This window comes from Aplysia californica, unplaced genomic scaffold (genome assembly GCF_000002075.1).
Source record: "Aplysia californica isolate F4 #8 unplaced genomic scaffold, AplCal3.0 scaffold00035, whole genome shotgun sequence".
Taxonomy (NCBI): Eukaryota; Metazoa; Mollusca; class Gastropoda; order Aplysiida; family Aplysiidae; genus Aplysia; species Aplysia californica.
The window spans coordinates 422,792-441,605 of NW_004797305.1; the positions used below are offsets into that span (position 1 = coordinate 422,792).

The window sequence follows — 18,814 nt, forward strand, 5'->3', positions numbered from 1 at the left end:
ACCCCCCCCCCCCCCCACCCACCAAAAACTAATAATCATTAAAAATAAGATTTTAAAAAACTAAAAAGAAACAAACAAACAAAATCTGGAAAAGTACTTTTTTCAGCATGTCTAATAAAAAGAGGCAAAACATGATTGTGTTCCTTGATTCTTACATTAGATTCTTTTTTAAATTGAGTCAAAACCGATTAAGTTGTCAAAAGTCCGATAAGGTTACAGATATCCATATGGGGAAGCAAAAGAGCCCTCAGAGTCGTTCTTTGATCCATTTCGTGAAGAAAGAAACTCGCGTGTAGACGGAGGGAAGCTCCCCGGTACAGCCAGTAGCTCCCCACGAAACGATGCCAGCGAGTCTACCATTACATACCAAGGGACCACCGCTGTCGCCCTGTGAAATTAACAAAAGTAGGGAGGATGAAGGATTAGGCTTTATTTAAGATTATGCTGAAAATTATAGTATGGCATAGTGGAGTACGTTTTTGAGTTCCATTTAAATAAAATAGGCTAAAGCAGCTTCTTGCCTCAGGTTCATGTCTCAAACTCATAGCCTGTAGGCCAATGGAGGCCCCTACTTGGCATCAAAGGTACGTGTTAGTGTGATCTAAATGTGGCTAAATAAGAGGAAGCGTTGCAGGGCTCTGGCAATTCGGAGTAGGTAAGGTAAGCCAATCCTTAAGATTTGTTCAAGTTCTGAACCACTATAAATAAAGATTGAGAAGATGAGGTCAATTGCCCTTTCCAAAAAACAAACAAACACCAAACAAACAAACAAACAAACAAACAAAATACTCGATATTTATGTCTAATGCAGTCTAAGCTCACACAGACTCTACCTTAAGCAGACCCGTGTTTTCGAGTTTGAGATCTTTGCTCTACGACATCGGACAAAGGTAATCATTAGTACAAAAGAGTACCGGTAATAATACATTTTCAAAGCTAGTTGAACTCATAAATATGAATAAAAATGCAATGTTTTAAATTATTCTTCACCTTTTCCAAAAAAACAAAACAAAACAAAACAACAACTGTAATAGTATTTTATGTAAATATATCTTAAACTTACATTACAAGACGAGATTCCTTCATTAAGGGTACAGACGTGCATGGGAATGACATACAAACGGTTCGTAGACTGGAACCACTGATATCCACAGTTGTAGATGGAAGTCACACGAAAAGGCGTCTTCTGCAATTCAGATGGTGTGGATCCTGAAAAAAGCAAGACAATGGTAATCACTGAAAAAAAGATAGATAGACCTCATTTAACATACAAGAGTTTTGACATTAGTTTTAGTTAATACAATAATCAAAATGAATGTGTGTGTGGACACCCAGAAAGCTGTACTTTACTTGTGCTATTAACAATATGTGAATATGTGTATGTCATATACATGAATTTAGATATGAAGGTGATTGATTAAAAGGAGCTTGAGATTGCCTTAGGATTAGGAGGGGGGGGGGGTTGAAATACTTTCCTCCAACAACATTCTTGCTCTTCCTGCTTCTCTCGAGAATGAAAAAAATATAATAATGAATAAAAGTAAGGATACAAACAAAGCTGTAAGCACGAGACGAGTTCAGAGCGGCGACGAGAACCGGTACATTAGAAGATTACAGGGGAAAACTGCCAACGTCCCAACGATAGCTCTCTTCTACAAATCCCCACTGTGCAATACAGTGAAGACATGAAAGGATTAGAACAGTCTAAAGTAACCATTAAAAGAAAATCTCAGCAGTAGAAAAAAAAATTCTTGGAATTCTACACACGAAAGAAGCAGAAGTCGACGTCTCTGAATCTAAATGTTAAGGTAGAAGGAAAATCTGACAACAGCAAATTTTCTCATGTAGTCTTCAAATATCAATAGTATTGACTGACTTATTTGTTTCGTTAGCAAGGTCTTGTCTGAGAATATGTATTTTCTGAAAACTACGCATTCTTTTGGAATGCTACTTCTTGGGTACCTTATAAAAACAACAGCAACAAATAAATACGCCTTACTCCCTATTCAAATCACTTCCGATCATTATCACATGTTCGGACTATATTGCACATTTTTGGATGTATGAGTCGGTTCCAGCTCCATTGTTTGCCATAATCTTTCACACACACTGGTTTTTCAGTAATCCCAGAAATATTTCATTTGTATATTGTCCTCAAAACTTCCATAATAAGGACTATACACCCTGCCTTCAAGCTGATGCTATCTGTCCAGCAGAACATGGCGTCAAATAAATCTTGCTTCAACCAAACAAAATACTGACAAAAGCGACAAGTTATTAACGTGAATAAATGAATGTGTAATTATTGAAAGAAGGTGGGAACGTTTTTTTTGGTCCAGAATAGCAATATGCAGCCTTTTGATTGGTTTACAGAGCAGCAACAGTAATGTGCTAAAATTTCTAAGAGAGCACAAAGGTGTGCACAATAAGAGACGCTGAGACTGTGGAATTAACAGCAAGACATGGAAAGATATAAGTGTAGAAATATTTGAGAGTTGAGACACGGAACACACGCAGGCCAAAGTAAAAAGAGAATGCAGGTGGGGATAATCTGGGTTGCTTTATTATGGGTTTTGGGGCCTAAATGACTGTTAGTATAGTTTGAAAGGCGAAAAGCATCTCGTAACTAAACTGCGAATTATTTGAAAAATTCCAAACGTCTTTATACTCTCACTCTACCGATTTTTCCTCATCCCCCCCCCCCCCGGTCTCTCTCGCGTTCTCTCTCTCTTTCTGTCTCTCTGTCTTTTTGTCCTTGTCTCTTTATCCCTCCCTCACGACTACCCCCCCCCCCACGCACACACTCACTCACACACAAACATATATGCAGTAAAGACAGTCAGCCACACTCACAGAAATTGCACAGGCTTCTGACCCCATACAGCACAATGATCCCGTCCACTCTTTCGTAATTCCAGATTTTTCCACTTTCATCAACACCAAAACCCCGATTGATCGTTTTCCAGGAGATTTAATGATTGATTGATACTAGCACAGTACCACGACAAGCGGGACTTAAAATGAAAGTCCTGTTTCAAATAAAGAACCTGTATTTAGACGATCCTTAAACAGATATCATTTTGACCAAGAACAGAAAATCGACTTACCGCCGCCTTCTAAAAGCCCCCAGCCTGAAAGTTTGCATACACCTGTCCACCTGGCGTCCGTCCAGAAGGCAGTATTGATCAACTCTACTTTCGGGGACGTCAGATCCGCGTTTTCAGCCAGTGTGAGCATAGCGATATCGTAGAAATGATAGTCGACATAGTCCTCGTGCTGTTGGGAATAATTATTTATTGAGAAAATAAGTATTAATTGGAGGAAGGAGCGGTGAGGTGACTTTATGGACCTCTGGAGGTACAATGTGGCATGTTGACTATTCTGTCAACATCATATACACGAAAACATGTAACCCTCCGTGGCTACAGAGTATAGCCCGATTGTGGACAACTCCCTCTCTGCTGTGATGCAATAATACACCTCATCCACTCTCTGGAAGTTTATTGTGGAGAATATCTATGTCTTTCTTCTTTAATGTTCAACTGCATTCTGGTCGGTTGGCCCTGGCAGGAAAGATCGAAGCAACCTACAGAACACAATAAGCTGTTTTGTGGTGTTTGTGTAGTGGGCGGGGGGGGGGGGGGTACCATTACAAGATGCTGGGGGAGGGGGGAACGAAGTAAAACGGGAAATTGGAAAGGCAGTGATGCGAAATGAAGGGTTACAGGCCCGCCCCTAAACAGGACAGGCATTATGTTAATTCAGCCTCTATTTCTCTATTTTCAAACATGTGTAGTGGAATATGAGAATATATTCTCATTTGAGATAAGTATATACTCCATATTATCTCTTACTCTCTAACAATATAAAAAATATATCACCTTTTTGTCTCTTCGGTATCTCCCCCCTCTCTCTCCCTCACTTTGTTTCCCTGTTTAATATTCACTCTCTATTCATCTCTATTCCTCTCTCTCTTTCTCCCCCCCCCCCCCATTTCTCCCTCTCTTTCTCTGTGTGTGTTCATGTATGTGTGTGCATGTGTGTATGTGTGTGTGTGTGTGTGTGTGTGTGTGTGTGTATGTGTGCGCGCGTGTGTGCGTGCGTTGTGTGTGTGTGTGTGTGTGTGTGTGTGTGTGTGTGTGTGTGTGTGTGTCTGATGGTGTTTGAGTGTGCTCTGAAGAACTGAACATAAAGTGGCAAACTCACTTTTTCATGTAATTTATACAAAGATCAGTAATCTCGCAATATTTGAGCAGTTGTTTGATTTTCGTCATTGCTCAAAATACTAGTTACTAGCTATTTACTTACTTACCATTTCTACCCTGCTGACACTAATGAGCTGGGCGTCTGGATTTGATCCCACGCCGGCCAAAGAGCTGATACCCAATACGACATAATATGATCGCCTGGGGAAATACACATTTTGTGTTAAAACAAATAGACAACCTTGGTTTGATTCAACAAAACTAAACTGATACCCCCCCCCCCCTTCCTCATTTCAACCCCCACCTCAATCTTGCCCATAATAGTTTATATCATTATTATGCAGTGGAAACTACTGTTCGACAGATGCCAAAAGATTAATTGTCAAAATATAAACTTTGTGTTTTCGCCAGAAAAAGCAAACAACTTTTAGTTTATAGGGTATTTTTGCCCTAACTGTTAACTTACAGAAGGTAAAAAGAGGAACTTCATTACTTGTGTTATTTCTGACGGACAGTCAATGCTAATACATGTACAAGTTTAGATTGAAAACTCGAGGCACTTTACATGGTCTAAGATGATTTCTGGGGTGAAATTCGTTTATTTTTTGTACCATTTATTGATCAAAACTTTTTTTTGTGTGTATCTCCTCTATGACAAGCTGTAAAATATATTTTGCTATGCAACGACACAATCGGTTGGATGATTTTTTTATCCTTTGCACAAATAAGTACGAGTGCTTCGCTCACAAAATAGGCGAAGAAACAATTTCCGTTAATGCTGAGAGCTTTGTGTTTTTGCACAGATACGTAATGAAAGACAAATGAAAGGTGAAAAACATCGAGAGTACGGTATGCACTTGTTAACCGACAATCTCCTGTTTTTACATAATGTGTATAGTGATGACAGCAACTCTCGTCTTTTATATCTTAGTTGATGTCTACTGATCATGGCTCGGTTCGATTTCCCCAGATCAACATTGTTCTTTCATTCCCAAAGTCAAATTTGATTAAGATCAATATTCCTTCAACAATGGAGTGTACTCGGTGTCAACCTGTACATAGTTATACATGTGCTTGTCTATCGCTCTGGGGATTTTGTTATTTCCTTTTTATAAATACCACGCCAAACCCACCCTCACCCCCGACTTTCATCCATCCCAATTGTTCAGATCTACGGCTCACTAGAAATAAGACACTATCAGCCACTGCAACTTTCACAGTTACTCCTGAGGAGAAGCGTAACGATGCAATAATAATCAGTTAGTGCCCGCGAAAAAGTAAGACAGGTAGACAAACACAGCAAAAAAAAAAAACAGGAGTAGGAGTAAGCCCTACCAATTTTACCTCCGACTGTGCGACTCTCCCAAAAGAAACTACCTGGCAGACCAGTCTAGATATACAGTGTTCCCATAGCGGATGGGGTGGAATCGGGTCGGAGGCGATCGCCCCACTCCTCGCCTGGAAACAAACACGTTTGTTTTTGAGGCGACGAGTAGGGAGCAATCGGCTAGTGCTACGATAGCCGCTTTGCGCCCTCAATCTGGCGAGCAAACTGCCTTGACCCGACCTGATCCCTCAATGGGCACCTTGAGTAAAATAAGTGTATATACCACTTAAGCAATACCTAGTGACATCCACACAGTGAGCGGCCGTGAGGACCTTGTTCTTCGCGACGAGAGTGCCGCCACAAGTATAATAGAAGAAGCCGTTTCTCTGAAACTGCAAAGGAGACATTCTGGTGTGAGATACATCTAACACGTCTTGAACACCATGAGGTAACAATGTCTTTTTGTCAAAGCACATTATATGAAGTATGGTGCTTACCCAGGCTTCAGATATGCTTCCTAAACAACCCAGGTTCATTGACACCCCCCCCCCCCCCCCCGCCATTGTGGATTGGAACAAGCATTATCCAAATAATAACCTAACATGATGTCAACTTATATAACAACACACCCAAACTTGACTCTGGGCCGCTGTCTAGAAACGAATTAAAAGATGAAGCAAAATAAGGATGGAACACTTTTATACATATCTAAATTGGCATCATTTCAATTGTTTCCACGATGATGATGAAGATGAATTCTTTAATGTCCGACGACACCCCCCCCCCCCCACACACACACCCTTTGCGTCTCCTAGTAATGATGATAATGATGATGATGATTTTGTGAAACATCAGCTTAAACTTATCAGTTCTTAATACAACATCAACAATTAATTTCACTCTTTGAGGTTTTGCGCCAGCCACCGCCCCCCCCCCTTTTTTTAAATCCCTTTATAGTAAATGAACTTGAACGAGCCCCAAAAACTAAAGAATTCTCCTAAGCTCGTAATAGACAAAAGCGTATGCTTAGACTTAGGCCATGTTAGAATTATGTTAACATAATCGATGTTTTAAACTGCTCCCAATTTTCTGCTTCAGTCACGTACGATCACAGCCACATGGTACGGGAATTCTCCCTCCTGGGCTTGGGATCCGCCCACAATCCGTTTGTCCAGTGAATATCCACTAGGTTCATTTTCCTCTTTCACGACAACATCAAAAGTGGTAGTATTCTTGGCTCCTGGTCGAACGGATAAAAATTAACATCACACACTGACATATTCAGAGAGATTGGCTTTATTTGTTGCATGCGCAAAATATGTATAACTCTATGTGTAATCATACTGATAGGTGCTGAGACAGACAGGAAAGAAGGCATCCAACATAATCAAGTAAGATACGACAGTGCGCTTGTGCCACTGGGATCCTAGCAGTAAGTGTACTCTGGTGGACAGACTACATGCAGATATTTAGCCAGTGCGGATGGTGCACAGAAGGGTAAGGTACCGCAAGCTGAGGAGTTTTTTTGCGTCAATAAAGTTATTAGTAATTTTGATAGTTGCTTATTGTGTGGCAGATGAATTAATACCTGTTTGAAACACACTGAGAACAGGGCCAAGAAAACTATGGCAACCTTGAGCACGAGGATCTAAAGCAGACTGCACAGTTTGTACCCATCGCAGGACTGACTGACTGTCTGACTGCCATCCAGAACAGAGAAGAAGAAAATTGGAGAACAATTGGACAAAATAAAAAGCAACAGTACCCACGAAAAGGGACACGAAGACCTAGGAAAAGTATTTTGGTCAAGAACTGTTGGTAAAAAAAATGAAATTGAGGAAGACAACTAGCAGAGGCAGCTGCAGCAGTAGATCTAGTAGGGGTAAACGTAGTAGCAGCACTAGTGGTATATCTTGTATTAATAACCTGAGGTAGAAGATGTCAGTGATATGGACAGACGAGGGCCTAGAGAGCGCTCTCTCTCTCTCTCTCTCTCTCTCTCTCTCTTCCTCTCTCTCCCTCTCTCTCTCTCTCTCTCTCTCTCTCTCTTCCTCTCTCTCCCTCTCCCTCTCCCTCTCCCTCTCTCTCTCCCTCTCTCTCCTGGCAAGCCAGGATATAGACTACGCATCACGTATCGTCCAGACGACAGTGTTGCCCCCACCCCCCGATCGACCGTGCCTTACCAGATCTGTGTCGATGGAGAAGTAAGATATTACTATCATTTGAGAACAATTCAGAATTTTAAAAAGGAGAGAAAGATACCCCTCGTCAAGACTGAAAAAGTATCAATTGAGTAAAATTTAGAATAACAACAGACTGAGGAAGACAACACATCTCCTTTGAAAGCCTCGAAACTTTGATCACAATCGAGTCATCGATATAGCTGTAATCATTTTTATGAATGATTATGAACATCTCAAAAACTTTTGAAAACATCGGATCTAAATATCAATGTATCTTGTTAATTATTCAAAATTCAATTTGTGAATGTTAGAGGCACGAACTGACATGTGTCAAGAAAGATCACGTGACTGGTTAACCCCGACCGGTGGGAGAATAAAAGGACGCGGGCGGCGACTGAGACTCCAGTTCACACCAACAGTCACACACGAGTCGACTTCGATGCAGAGTAAGTCTTCAGTCAAGGAAGTGAGGAGATAACGAAGGTGGGTCCGGGGCACTTTCCAGTGTGTCGGACCCGCACTTCGTCTACTAGTAGTTTCCTCTCTCGACGGAAGGAGGAAAACGTCTGTACAGCTTCAGGGAGGCTGGCAGACGAGCATACGAAGGAGAAAACAACAGGATGTTGTTGTTATCCCACCCTCCGTGGTGGGGAATCCCCCTATCCCACCAACAAACCCCCGGCTCGGTTCCGGTCTACCGTTTATCTTTGGCGTCCGTTGTTAAGTGACGTTAGAACTCACTGTTTTGATTGGACCAGCCAGGGTCCATGGGCGTGCCCCCCCCCCCCCCTGTGTCTGTCAAGCGGCCGCGCTATCACACTATAGCAGTGCGCTTTGTTGTGGACAGAGGGTGGACATCCCGGGACTCATCCCCAGTGGGACTGACCGGAAACTGTGACTGGCCTGTGAGACCCACACAGCTCTGGTAAGGTCGTTCTGGGGGAAACACTTTCGTCTGGACCATTACATGTCATGTGCTCGGTATCCCGATGCGCCACGAGTGGAGAGAGCAAGAACTGTTTGATGTCATCATATACTCGTCATCATTTCCTTTCTTAGACCGTGTTTGTCCGTGCGCAGAACAAATAACAATAAATTATGTATTTGAAATATGTCATTAAAAATTATTTTTTTTGAGAATTAGACATTTACGAGTAGATCTATTAAGGAAAAAAAATCACTGCACACATGATAATGATTATTGCTTAAGTTTTGAGGTTTTCTATGAGGAACCGGTCAGTCTGCTTTTTTGTTTGTTTTGTTTTAATTGATAGCAGTTGTCAATCTTCACGAGGTACATTGTACCCCTTCTGTCCTTGTGGTATTTTCCTCTTTTTATGTCTGTTCTTAAGTGATAGTAATGTTCCGAGATTATACTTTTACAGTACAACTCTGGCACGGAGCAGTTGTTGAGGGGGCAGGGGGGGGGGGGCAGACCCACTTTCGTCTGAATGATACGTCTTGATCTTGATCTACAGGTTTATCTGGTCTGTCTCAATGGAGACTGGTTTGTTGTAGCCGATATTGTGCTGGAAAGGGGAAGGGAGAGGTTATTTGGTATAAACATAGCGTACATTCTACTATGCTCAGTTTGAAAGCCTTTTCATTGTCCTCGCAAGTTTGATTTAAATCCTTTCTGAAAATATTACAAAATTGTTAAAGATCTAGCCAGAGGTCTCTCGTAGTCTAGACAAGAGGTACGGTTCACCTCCAGCTCATTTATTATGTCCCGGATTCGAAACCTGACGGCGTCGAAAAGTTTCATTCTGTGGAATTCTCTACTTTCACCCCCTTTCCAAGTCATGTTCTACCATCTGCTTTCGCCTCCACTCTCTGCCCCCCCCCTTCTCCCCTCCCATTGGCTCCCGACTCTTTCTACCGCTGTTCCTGGCTCCTTCTTACTGCTGTCTTTCAGCGCAAAAATCTCGGAGGTCACGTGTGCAAGTTACGCACGTTAAAGATTTCTTGGTGATCTAAAATCCTTAAGAGTCGGCTCCGGCCCCCACACAGGCAAAATTCAAAATGAATTCCTACAAAACTGAAAATACTTAATGTGTCCAGCGTGCTCAAATAACTTTATGCAGTTGCGAGTGCCAAAAAACATTAAGCCTACCGAAACAAAAAATAAATCCTGAAAGATCTAGCCATCGGCAGGGCCATGGTATGTCTCTCAGCCATGGCTGGTCCCGACGGGCAGGGTCGAAGCAGCCTAACAAATCTAAATACCTAAATGAGGGTATACAATCTTTACAATTTCACATTAAAAATAGATCTAAATCCTAATAAGCACGCAGTAGAAATTAATACTTTTTTAGTTATCTTGTTTCCTAATCTCTCCCTTGCTCTCCCTGCAAAAGGTACGTTTTGGCATTAGCATAATATTAATAAAACAAGCGCACCACCATCACTTACAGGGGGTAAATTCTAGATCGACATAACACACGGACTACCACATGTCTATGACATTACAATATATTATACTGCTCGTACCTAGAATTGGAGGAGCCGAAGTCTCATTGAACAAATAAATCTCGACCTTCTCTGGTCCGTACTTGTCTTCACTCAGGAAGGCCATTTTGTTGTGAGTAGCCTCCATGGAAACAGGTTTACCGCTAAAGATTTTCTCATATTCAAGGTCGTCTTCTGGGGACCAAAAATGTGGGATTGAGCTACTGAGGAAAGATTAGGCTCATGGATGGGCGGGCATACCAAGCTAAAAATTAATAACATGTATGGCAGGTAGACATTAGATTTGTATGTCCAGGAATATATATATATATATACACATATATTATGAAAGATTATATATATATATATATATATATATATATATATATATATATATATATAAAGAAAGAGAGAGAGAGAGAGAGAGAGAGAGAGAGAGAGAGAGAGGGAGAGAGAGAGAGAGAAAGAGAGAGAGAAGGGGCAGAGAGAGTGAGTGAGTGAGAGAGAGAAAGAGAGAGTGAGAGAGAGAGAGAGAGAGAGAGAGAGAGAGAGAGAGAGAGAGAGAGAGAGAGAGAGAGGGAGGGGATATACGCATTGATATTTATTTATTGGAATTATATTATATAATGTAACATAAATGTATGTATATAATATATATATTATAATATATGTTGCTTATATTATATAATACTTTAAAAAATTATATATATATATATATACATATATGGTAGGTAAAATCGAACACCTAGCCTTCTCCGATAAGGGCGAACAATCTCGGAGTTTCCGTGTGCAAGTTGCGTACGTTAAAGATCCCTTGATGGTCCAAAATCGATTAAAGTGGGCTTCGGCCACCCTGGCAAGATTCAAAATTTCCTACCAAACAGAAATTGTTTAAAATGTCCCACGCGCTCATATGCAGTTGCGAGCACCGTAAATCACTTACCAAAAAAATTAAAAGATACTGCTTCTTGCAAAAGATTTTAGTGTTTTGAGAGAAAGGGAAAAAAAGACACACTTATATCCCATAGTAGAATTTCGCCCTGTAAAGTTCAGGGTAAGTTTCACAGACATGTAAAGATACATAGTATTTTGTTTCGTGTAGAAGCGAGGTCACAGCCCAGGCCAATGGAGTGTTGGGGGGGGGGGGGGGGTTAAATGGCTTATTACGTCAGGATGCCACCACAAAGGCATGCGTAACATAGTTTGGATGAAACATTACAGTCGAAATGGGAGGGAAAAATATTTTTTCGTAGTACAGTAGTACAGTTTTTATACCTTGAGAGACGCAGCAGTGAAAGAGGTCATCACAGGTCGAACAGTATGATAATATAATTAAAGCTGGGGAGGATAAGCTTTGCAGGCACCACATTCTAATTAATAATATACCATAATATAGTATAGCATAATATTACACTGTGACTGTTACGTACTTGCATTATTCAGGGAAAGGCGTATCAGGAGGCACAAGGTTTGTTTCGTTTGTGGCACAGTAATCTTTGTAGAAGTCAAAAGCTTGTCTTTGATTTTCTGTGAATGTTGGACGACAGAGGCATACTTTTTGTAAAGACGAATCTGTGTAGAGTGCGGAGAAGGGGAGGGGAAAGGGGTGGGGGTGCTTCTTTAGTCAAAGCATTTCACTGTATTACTAAGTGTCTCAGTGTTCTGATATTTGTATACAATGGCTACTTACCCGGTAGCTCGCTTTCAGAGGGTTGACCAAATGCTCTTCCATGGGCTCCAATGAACAAGGAGCAAGCTGAAAAAATTCACAGTGATATGAAGTTTTTAATACACATTTTTGAAAATAGTTCTGAGCATCTGTCAAAGAATGGCTGATCATGAGTTAGGAGCTTCTACTGTCTAAGTGAGACATCTCATTATGGTCTTAAGTAGACACAGTCAGTTCTGTAGAAGTTCAATTTCCAAATTTAGTTGTTCGCTGGCAGTGATATAATAGTTTGCCATCTTAATATTTCAAGGTGTAAAAATTTCACAAAATTGTTGTTGTTTTTTTAGTAATACACCAGAAGTCTTAACTTAGTTTTAGTAAGAGTTTTGAGGCCCTTGCAACACAATTAGGCCCTAAGATCAGAAATGTGTAACTAGAAAGTAACATATAAAGAAAAAAAGATGATAGCTGTTTGGTACGGGGAAAAGCCCACCGACATCAGAAGTCTGAGTGAATTGAAGGTAACAAATTTTTCATTAGAAAGTTCTAGCATGTAAATGTTACCAAATTGTAACTGACTGAACTTTCCTCAAAATTTAAAATAGCAGGTGAAAAACAAAATTTCATGCTCTTAAAAAGCTGATTTGTTGGTCACTTTACTTTGATAGTCTGCCATATTTTGAAATATTATACTCTTGAAACAAAAGTTTAATATTATTCATTTGTCTTATACGTTGGAACATTGATGGAAAACCGCCCCATAAGAACTGAGATTCAATCACAGGGGAAGAGGGTGGTCCTTTCAAGACTGAAGAAGTACTCATAAACATTTGCCAAAGCCTCCATGAGGACGAAAGAAATGCTACTGCCTATGTGCAATTATGACATTTTGAAACTTTTGTGAAATTGTTTAGCTATTATTTTCAAAGTAGTTATTTGCCTTCTAGTAACTTTTACGTAATAGCAAGATTAGTCAGCTGTCACATCTTTGAAGCACTTTACATGTTATTACTTCTAAGATAGTGTACCCTTTAAAGTTACACATCGCATAAACCAAGAAGGGACAGATGCCTCTAAACAAGTCTATGTCCGATACGAGAGTGTTATAACTTTTCCAAAGAAACGATCACGTGATTATTTGAATATTGCACATAATCGGTCATTGACCCATCACAGACCATCAGAGGAAGTGCAGCATTTTTGTATGTCAGCCCATTGCTTATTACTTGCATGTACACAATAATTCAACTATTTTAGAAAAGAAAATACGCTCTCTGTTTGCAACTTACCAAAAATGAAACAGCAATCTAAAGTGAACCGTCTAGCCATGCTTGACGACGAAATCTATTTTTTTGTTGGTGAGTTCTAGAACCTAACGTTTTGGGAGACCACGGTTTTTATTTTTCGGTTGTTATTGCTATTATTTTTTCTAACAGACACCTCAATAACGCCTAGGAGTTGTTGAGTGCGAATATTCTGCAGTGAGACGATGGCCTATATATTGAAAGACATACACTCGGACATTTATCATCTGTATTTTGCTTGTCAGCGTTAGACCAGCAGAGAGCTATGAAAAATGAATTTGCAAAGGATACCAATCACATCAATTTGACATTATCAGTTGTTTTATTTTCCCATGACAATATTCGTCCGAGGAACAATTAATCAAATAGTCGAAATATTAGTAATACGCAGTCATGTGGATGTTATGTTCACACTGGCTTCTATCTGCTTGCAACAGTTTACTTGCAGTGCGCATTAAAAAAAACACACCCAAAGACACTGTTGCTACAGAACGGGTTTTGCGTAACTTTGGGCAATTCACAATGTGGTGCTAAAAACTCAAAAGAAAACAAAACAAAAAACTCTTTTATAGTGCTCTTTCAACACGTCGTGTATTTGCTGAAAATGCACTTCTTATCTTCATGTGGCGCATTTTTGGCGACTATTCTTAGGGCAAATTTAGCATTTTATCTATTTATTTTTTTAAATTAGATAATTAAATATAATTTGGATTCCTGAAAAAGATTAAATGGGGTGTCAATAGTACACCTCTATGGGAAACCAAAAAATTCAAATGGCAGAAGAATGCTAATATTATGCTCTTTTTTTCTCTACGTACCAGCTGATGATATATTACTTGGTACTGGGTGACATTTCAGTATGTCGTATCTCTTCTGAATCTAAGTTATATGTTCGTAAACATCTTCAGATGCCATGAATGATAAATAATTTATAATATGACATGTGGGTGGAATTGATAACCGTCAATTTGTTTTAACCAGAACACATTGCTGGCCAGTTGCTCGTTTCACTCAAGACTCTCTGTCCCGTTTCCTTTATCTCCTATTCGATTTTTTCTCGTGTCTTTGTTATGCTATTATTGTATCCTTTATTCCAGTTAGTTCTTTCTTACCCACTCCACCCCTCAAGGAAAACACACAAGAGACCAGTTCGTTCGTAATGTCTTACATGTCAGTATTTTTAAAAATTCAGTTCTTTCTTTTTTCTTATCAAAGGACAACTATTAAAATTTAAAACATGTATGTTGTCCAGATTGTTGGTTTTTGTTTTTGTTTTTACAGATCTCTTAGGGTATATTAGTATAAGTTAAAAATCAGCCAAACATTCGTTCAGGTGAAAGGACGCAAAGGTTGGACAATGTTATCCATATTACACAATAATTTAATCAAAACCAATAGCACTGGTATTTAAACTATAATTTGGGGCTAACTTTAATTTTTTTTTTTGGGAGCAAAGTTTACGAGAAAGCATTGACAGTCATATTGAGTCAAGATCATGACTGGCCTTATTCACTTGTTTCATGATCCGGTGCATAATCAGGATACATCATGCGACATGTTAGACTTATGAAACTTTGGAACCCGTAAAGTATTAACAACAAATGAGGATATTTGTACTTTGCATCTTTATTCACTCATGACCAGCTGTTTTGCAATACTTGGGCGTACCCCTTTCTAATTTAGAGAAGCGTGTAACACGGTTCCAAACACTCGATGTCTGAATGCTCGTAATAAAGTTGTCTAAAACCTCTTTTTGGAGGACAATATCTGTAAATAGTCCAGATGTCGCTTCAAGAGGAGCCCAACCCCATTTAAAAATCAAGAAGACCAACGTAATAATTCCTTTTATTTATGTACGGTTAACATCATTTCAATCCTCTTGGATTGCTCCTTACTTTACTTACGTTTAGATAATTCAGATGTTTAGGTATTTCTTTATAGTAAAGTAACAAACATGGACATATCTGGTCAAATGAAGAGTTAAGACATTTACTCGAAAGTACTCCCTGTGCCTTCTCCACTTCTTTCTTTTTCTTTAATTAACCTTACATGGTGCCTATGTTGGATGTGTCCGCCCAGTCCTGGAATATGGTTTCGCTGCATAGGGAGCAGCATAGGACAGCAACTTCTACAAAGTAGCGAGAATCCAGAATAAAAAACTACGGATCATCACAGGAGCAATGAGATCTACGACCATTCATGTCATGGAGACACTAACTGGACTAGAATCCCTGAACGACAGACGAGATCTGAAAGCGATGGTTCATCAGTAAAAAGTCAAAAGAAAGCCAACTCACCCAATGGAGGATAGATCTCCAAAAAAGCCTGAGCAAACGTTTATAAAGAACAAGCTTCCTCCATATGGCCAGACACTCTAGCTCTGGACTCGAAATCTCATGTCAAGTCACCCTCTTCCGACTAGTCACCACCCCCCCTTAAATTCGAGAGAACCTAGAGGAGCTTGGCACAAAATCTGAAGTCTGTCCTCCGATTCTCGTCACTGACATTCGACTACCTGGACAGAAACTTCCCAAGCAACCGGTGGAATTCAGTTTACACAGACGGATCAGCAACTGATGCAGTCAGAAACGGCGGTGGAGGTATCTACATAGAGTGGATACATGGGTCAACAGAGAGCCCACAGGATTTCTATCTTCCAACTATAAAGCAGAAATATCAGCACTCGAAACAGCGGCCATAATTGTCTTGAATCACCTAAAATCTAAAGCCAACACCGTCATCCTGATAGAGGCCAAATTTGTCCTACAAGCCCTCCAAAAGCCACAATCTGCTCAAGTACGACAATTCCTTTCACTCCTATGTGATCTGAACTCCCTACCCAACACAACTCTGCAGTGGATGCCAGGTAAAAAACAATAATAAAATCTGCAATAATGAACATATGGAAAAGATCCCACCATAATCAGAACAGAGATGACCCCTACTACATGCTAGATAGAGCAGATCAGGTCCCAATCTTTCGACTCCGTTCTGGCCACAACAGACTCAAACACTATATGTACACTAAATTAAAAGTGAGAGATTCCGCGATCTGTGAATATGGACACGACCAAGAGGATGCCAACCACATCCGTCAGCACTGCCTGCGCTAAGCCACCCTTCGTAACTCAGACGTGGCAGAATGTGACACCTCTTGAGAGAAAGCTCTATAGCAGTCTCTCAGATTTGAAGCGGACTGCACAGTTAGTGCGCAACATCGGACTCACTGTCTAGCTGCTGTCATCGAGAACAAGGAAAAAGAAGAAGAAAGAGAAGAAGAAGAAGAAGGAGAAGAAGAAGAAGAAGAAGAAGAAGAAGAAGAAGAAGAAGAAGAAGAAGAAGAATTAATTCTAAATAACGGGTCAAGTGCTTGACCCCCGAAATGACTAATGTTTTGGTTAGCACAAGGTAAGACTCTTACAAAATCCTTTGACACTGGTTCCAGTTGGAGAGTAATGGGGAATGAGCAGTCAAGCTGTGTCCAAAACCCCGAAAAGGCCAGTCTTTGTATAATATAGACTGCTGGGAAGCATTGTGATTGAAATCCTTCCTGAAAACAACGGTGTCTCGATAGTCTTTCCCCTTCTTCCCGCTCCCCCCCCCCTCCTCTCTCTTTTCTCCCCCCCCCCTCTCTCTCTATCTCTCTCTCTCTCTCTCTCTCTCTCTCTCTCTCTCTCTCTCTCTCTCGTGGGTGGTTGGAGGGTGCTCTGGTGGTTTGCTCCTTCTTTCCTATCAAACATCCATCGTCCCGATCTCTCCTTCTTTTTTTCATGTTTGTTACTCTCTTGTAACACATCTAATCTTTGGCACTTATATGACCTTATTTGTTGCAAGTGCCGTGAAACTCTTACTTAAACTAAAATTCTCTCTCTCTGTCTCTCTGTCTCTCTCTCTCTCTCTCTCTCTCTCTCTCTCTCTCTCTCTGTCTCTGTCTCTCTCTTTCTCTCTCTTTCTCTCTCTCTCTCTCTCTCTCTCTCTCTCTCTCTCTCTCTCTCTCTCTCTCTCTGGGCATTGTGAACTTTGGGTGTTTTGGGGCGTTCTAAAGGCTCGCCATCTATTAGGCTCGGTCGAACTGGATATTAACTTAAACTTAATTCGGATGTACTACTTTATAATAACCTCATAGTGTTAATAGGGGCAATAAACCTATCCCTCTCTCATCTTGCTGCTGCCCTCTTTTTTTTTACTTTGTTTCTCTCTCTCTCTCTCTCTCTCTCTCTCTCTCTCTCTCTCTCTCTCTCTCTCTCTCTCTCTTTCTCTTTCTCTCTCTCCCCCCCACCCGGTTCTTATATCAGCGTATATAACACATATCTTTAACTAGCTTGGCCCCCTTTCGGAAAAAGGAATGATTGATGCATTAACATCAACTGAAAGTCATTGGCCTACTATATTTAAACTTAGTAGAGGTTTTTACGGCGCTCGCTACAGCATAAGGTCATATGAGCGCCAGAAGATTAGAGGTGTTACAAGAGAGTAACAAACATAAAAAAGAAGAAAGGGAGAGATAAGGACGATAGATGTTTGATAGGAAAGAAGAAGCAAACTACACCAGAGCACCCATCAACCACATTATTTCCACTCTACTGAAATGGAGCAATAAATCCTGAGAGAAGCAAAAAATTAAAAGGTTTAGATATAGTGATGTATAGATTGATTCTCTATTCCGCTTTCGTGGTTGTACACTCCAGAATTTCCAAGGTGTGGAAACAGTGCGTATGGAAACCTCACTTGTTTACAATGGCGTCTTAGAAGACGGACTTTCCTAAGATTAGATCTAAGAGAAACTAATGAAAAACTGAAAATTAAAGTATAGTGACTTCAGGCTCCTCAATAGAATAGTGCATCCTTTTAAATGATTCTGAACCATCATTAATTTTGTCAGATTCGAAAGTTAAGTGGTTCCAAAGTTTTTGGCGGCCAAAGTGACGTACTTTCACAAATATAATATGTATAGATACCGGAAACTATGACAACGAAATCAGTATTACTTCCCCGCAGACATAGTACAGTAAGTCAGGGTGCGTTTCGTCATTTTTGTGACTTGTTCAGGACGGGCTTTGTTTTTCTTTATACAATAAGAGAATGAATGTTGACGCTTAATAGAACAGATATTTTGAAAAACACGGACCCATATATGTGTTTAAAAGAAAATCTTAATTAATAAACGTTCAAATTGGATTACATTTCTATACTAGATGAAAAATTGAAGTCAAACAAGACAGCATTGTATACAGTTCTTTATTTATTAACTATTATAGGACAACATTGTGTAACCACGCCAGAATGCATCAGAATTTCTAACATAGTCCAGTCGTGACCGTGACTGAGATTGACATCTCTAGAACAGCCAGCTGTTCCTGATGCAACTACAAAAAGAAACACGTGTCTTACAACCGAGAAAGTTGTTAGAAAAATGCTACAGTAATGGCAACATGACACCATTTTGGTTTCGTCATTGAAACATAGCGTTACTATTATATTTCCACCAGCAAAAGTCAGGTGATTAGCTAAAGGGTGCTCATTAAAACGCAAACACAAAAGACGCAGAATATTATTATGAATAGATACTTAAAGTGCAATTTCCAGAAGCAGAGATAAGAACTTCAGCTTTTGTAAAACCCATGAAAGCAAAATCACAGGATTCGAGAAGAAATGTCCCCGCAAAACCCTTAAGGGGT

General features: G+C 40.1%; 1 protein-coding gene across 1 annotated transcript; it reads right to left on the reverse strand.

Moving 5' to 3' along the window:
* Positions 1-247: 247 nt before the first annotated feature.
* LOC106014201 (chymotrypsin-like elastase family member 2A) lies at positions 248-13,161 on the reverse strand. Its single transcript, XM_035973905.1, has 9 exons — positions 13,122-13,161; positions 11,854-11,919; positions 10,206-10,358; positions 6,639-6,772; positions 5,830-5,924; positions 4,313-4,406; positions 3,108-3,276; positions 1,064-1,209; positions 248-388 (listed from the first exon to the last, which is right to left on the reverse strand). The coding sequence occupies exons 1-9, from the start codon at positions 13,159-13,161 to the stop codon at positions 248-250; spliced, it is 1,038 nt and encodes a 345-aa protein (XP_035829798.1).
* Between the last annotated feature and the right edge of the window lie 5,653 nt (positions 13,162-18,814).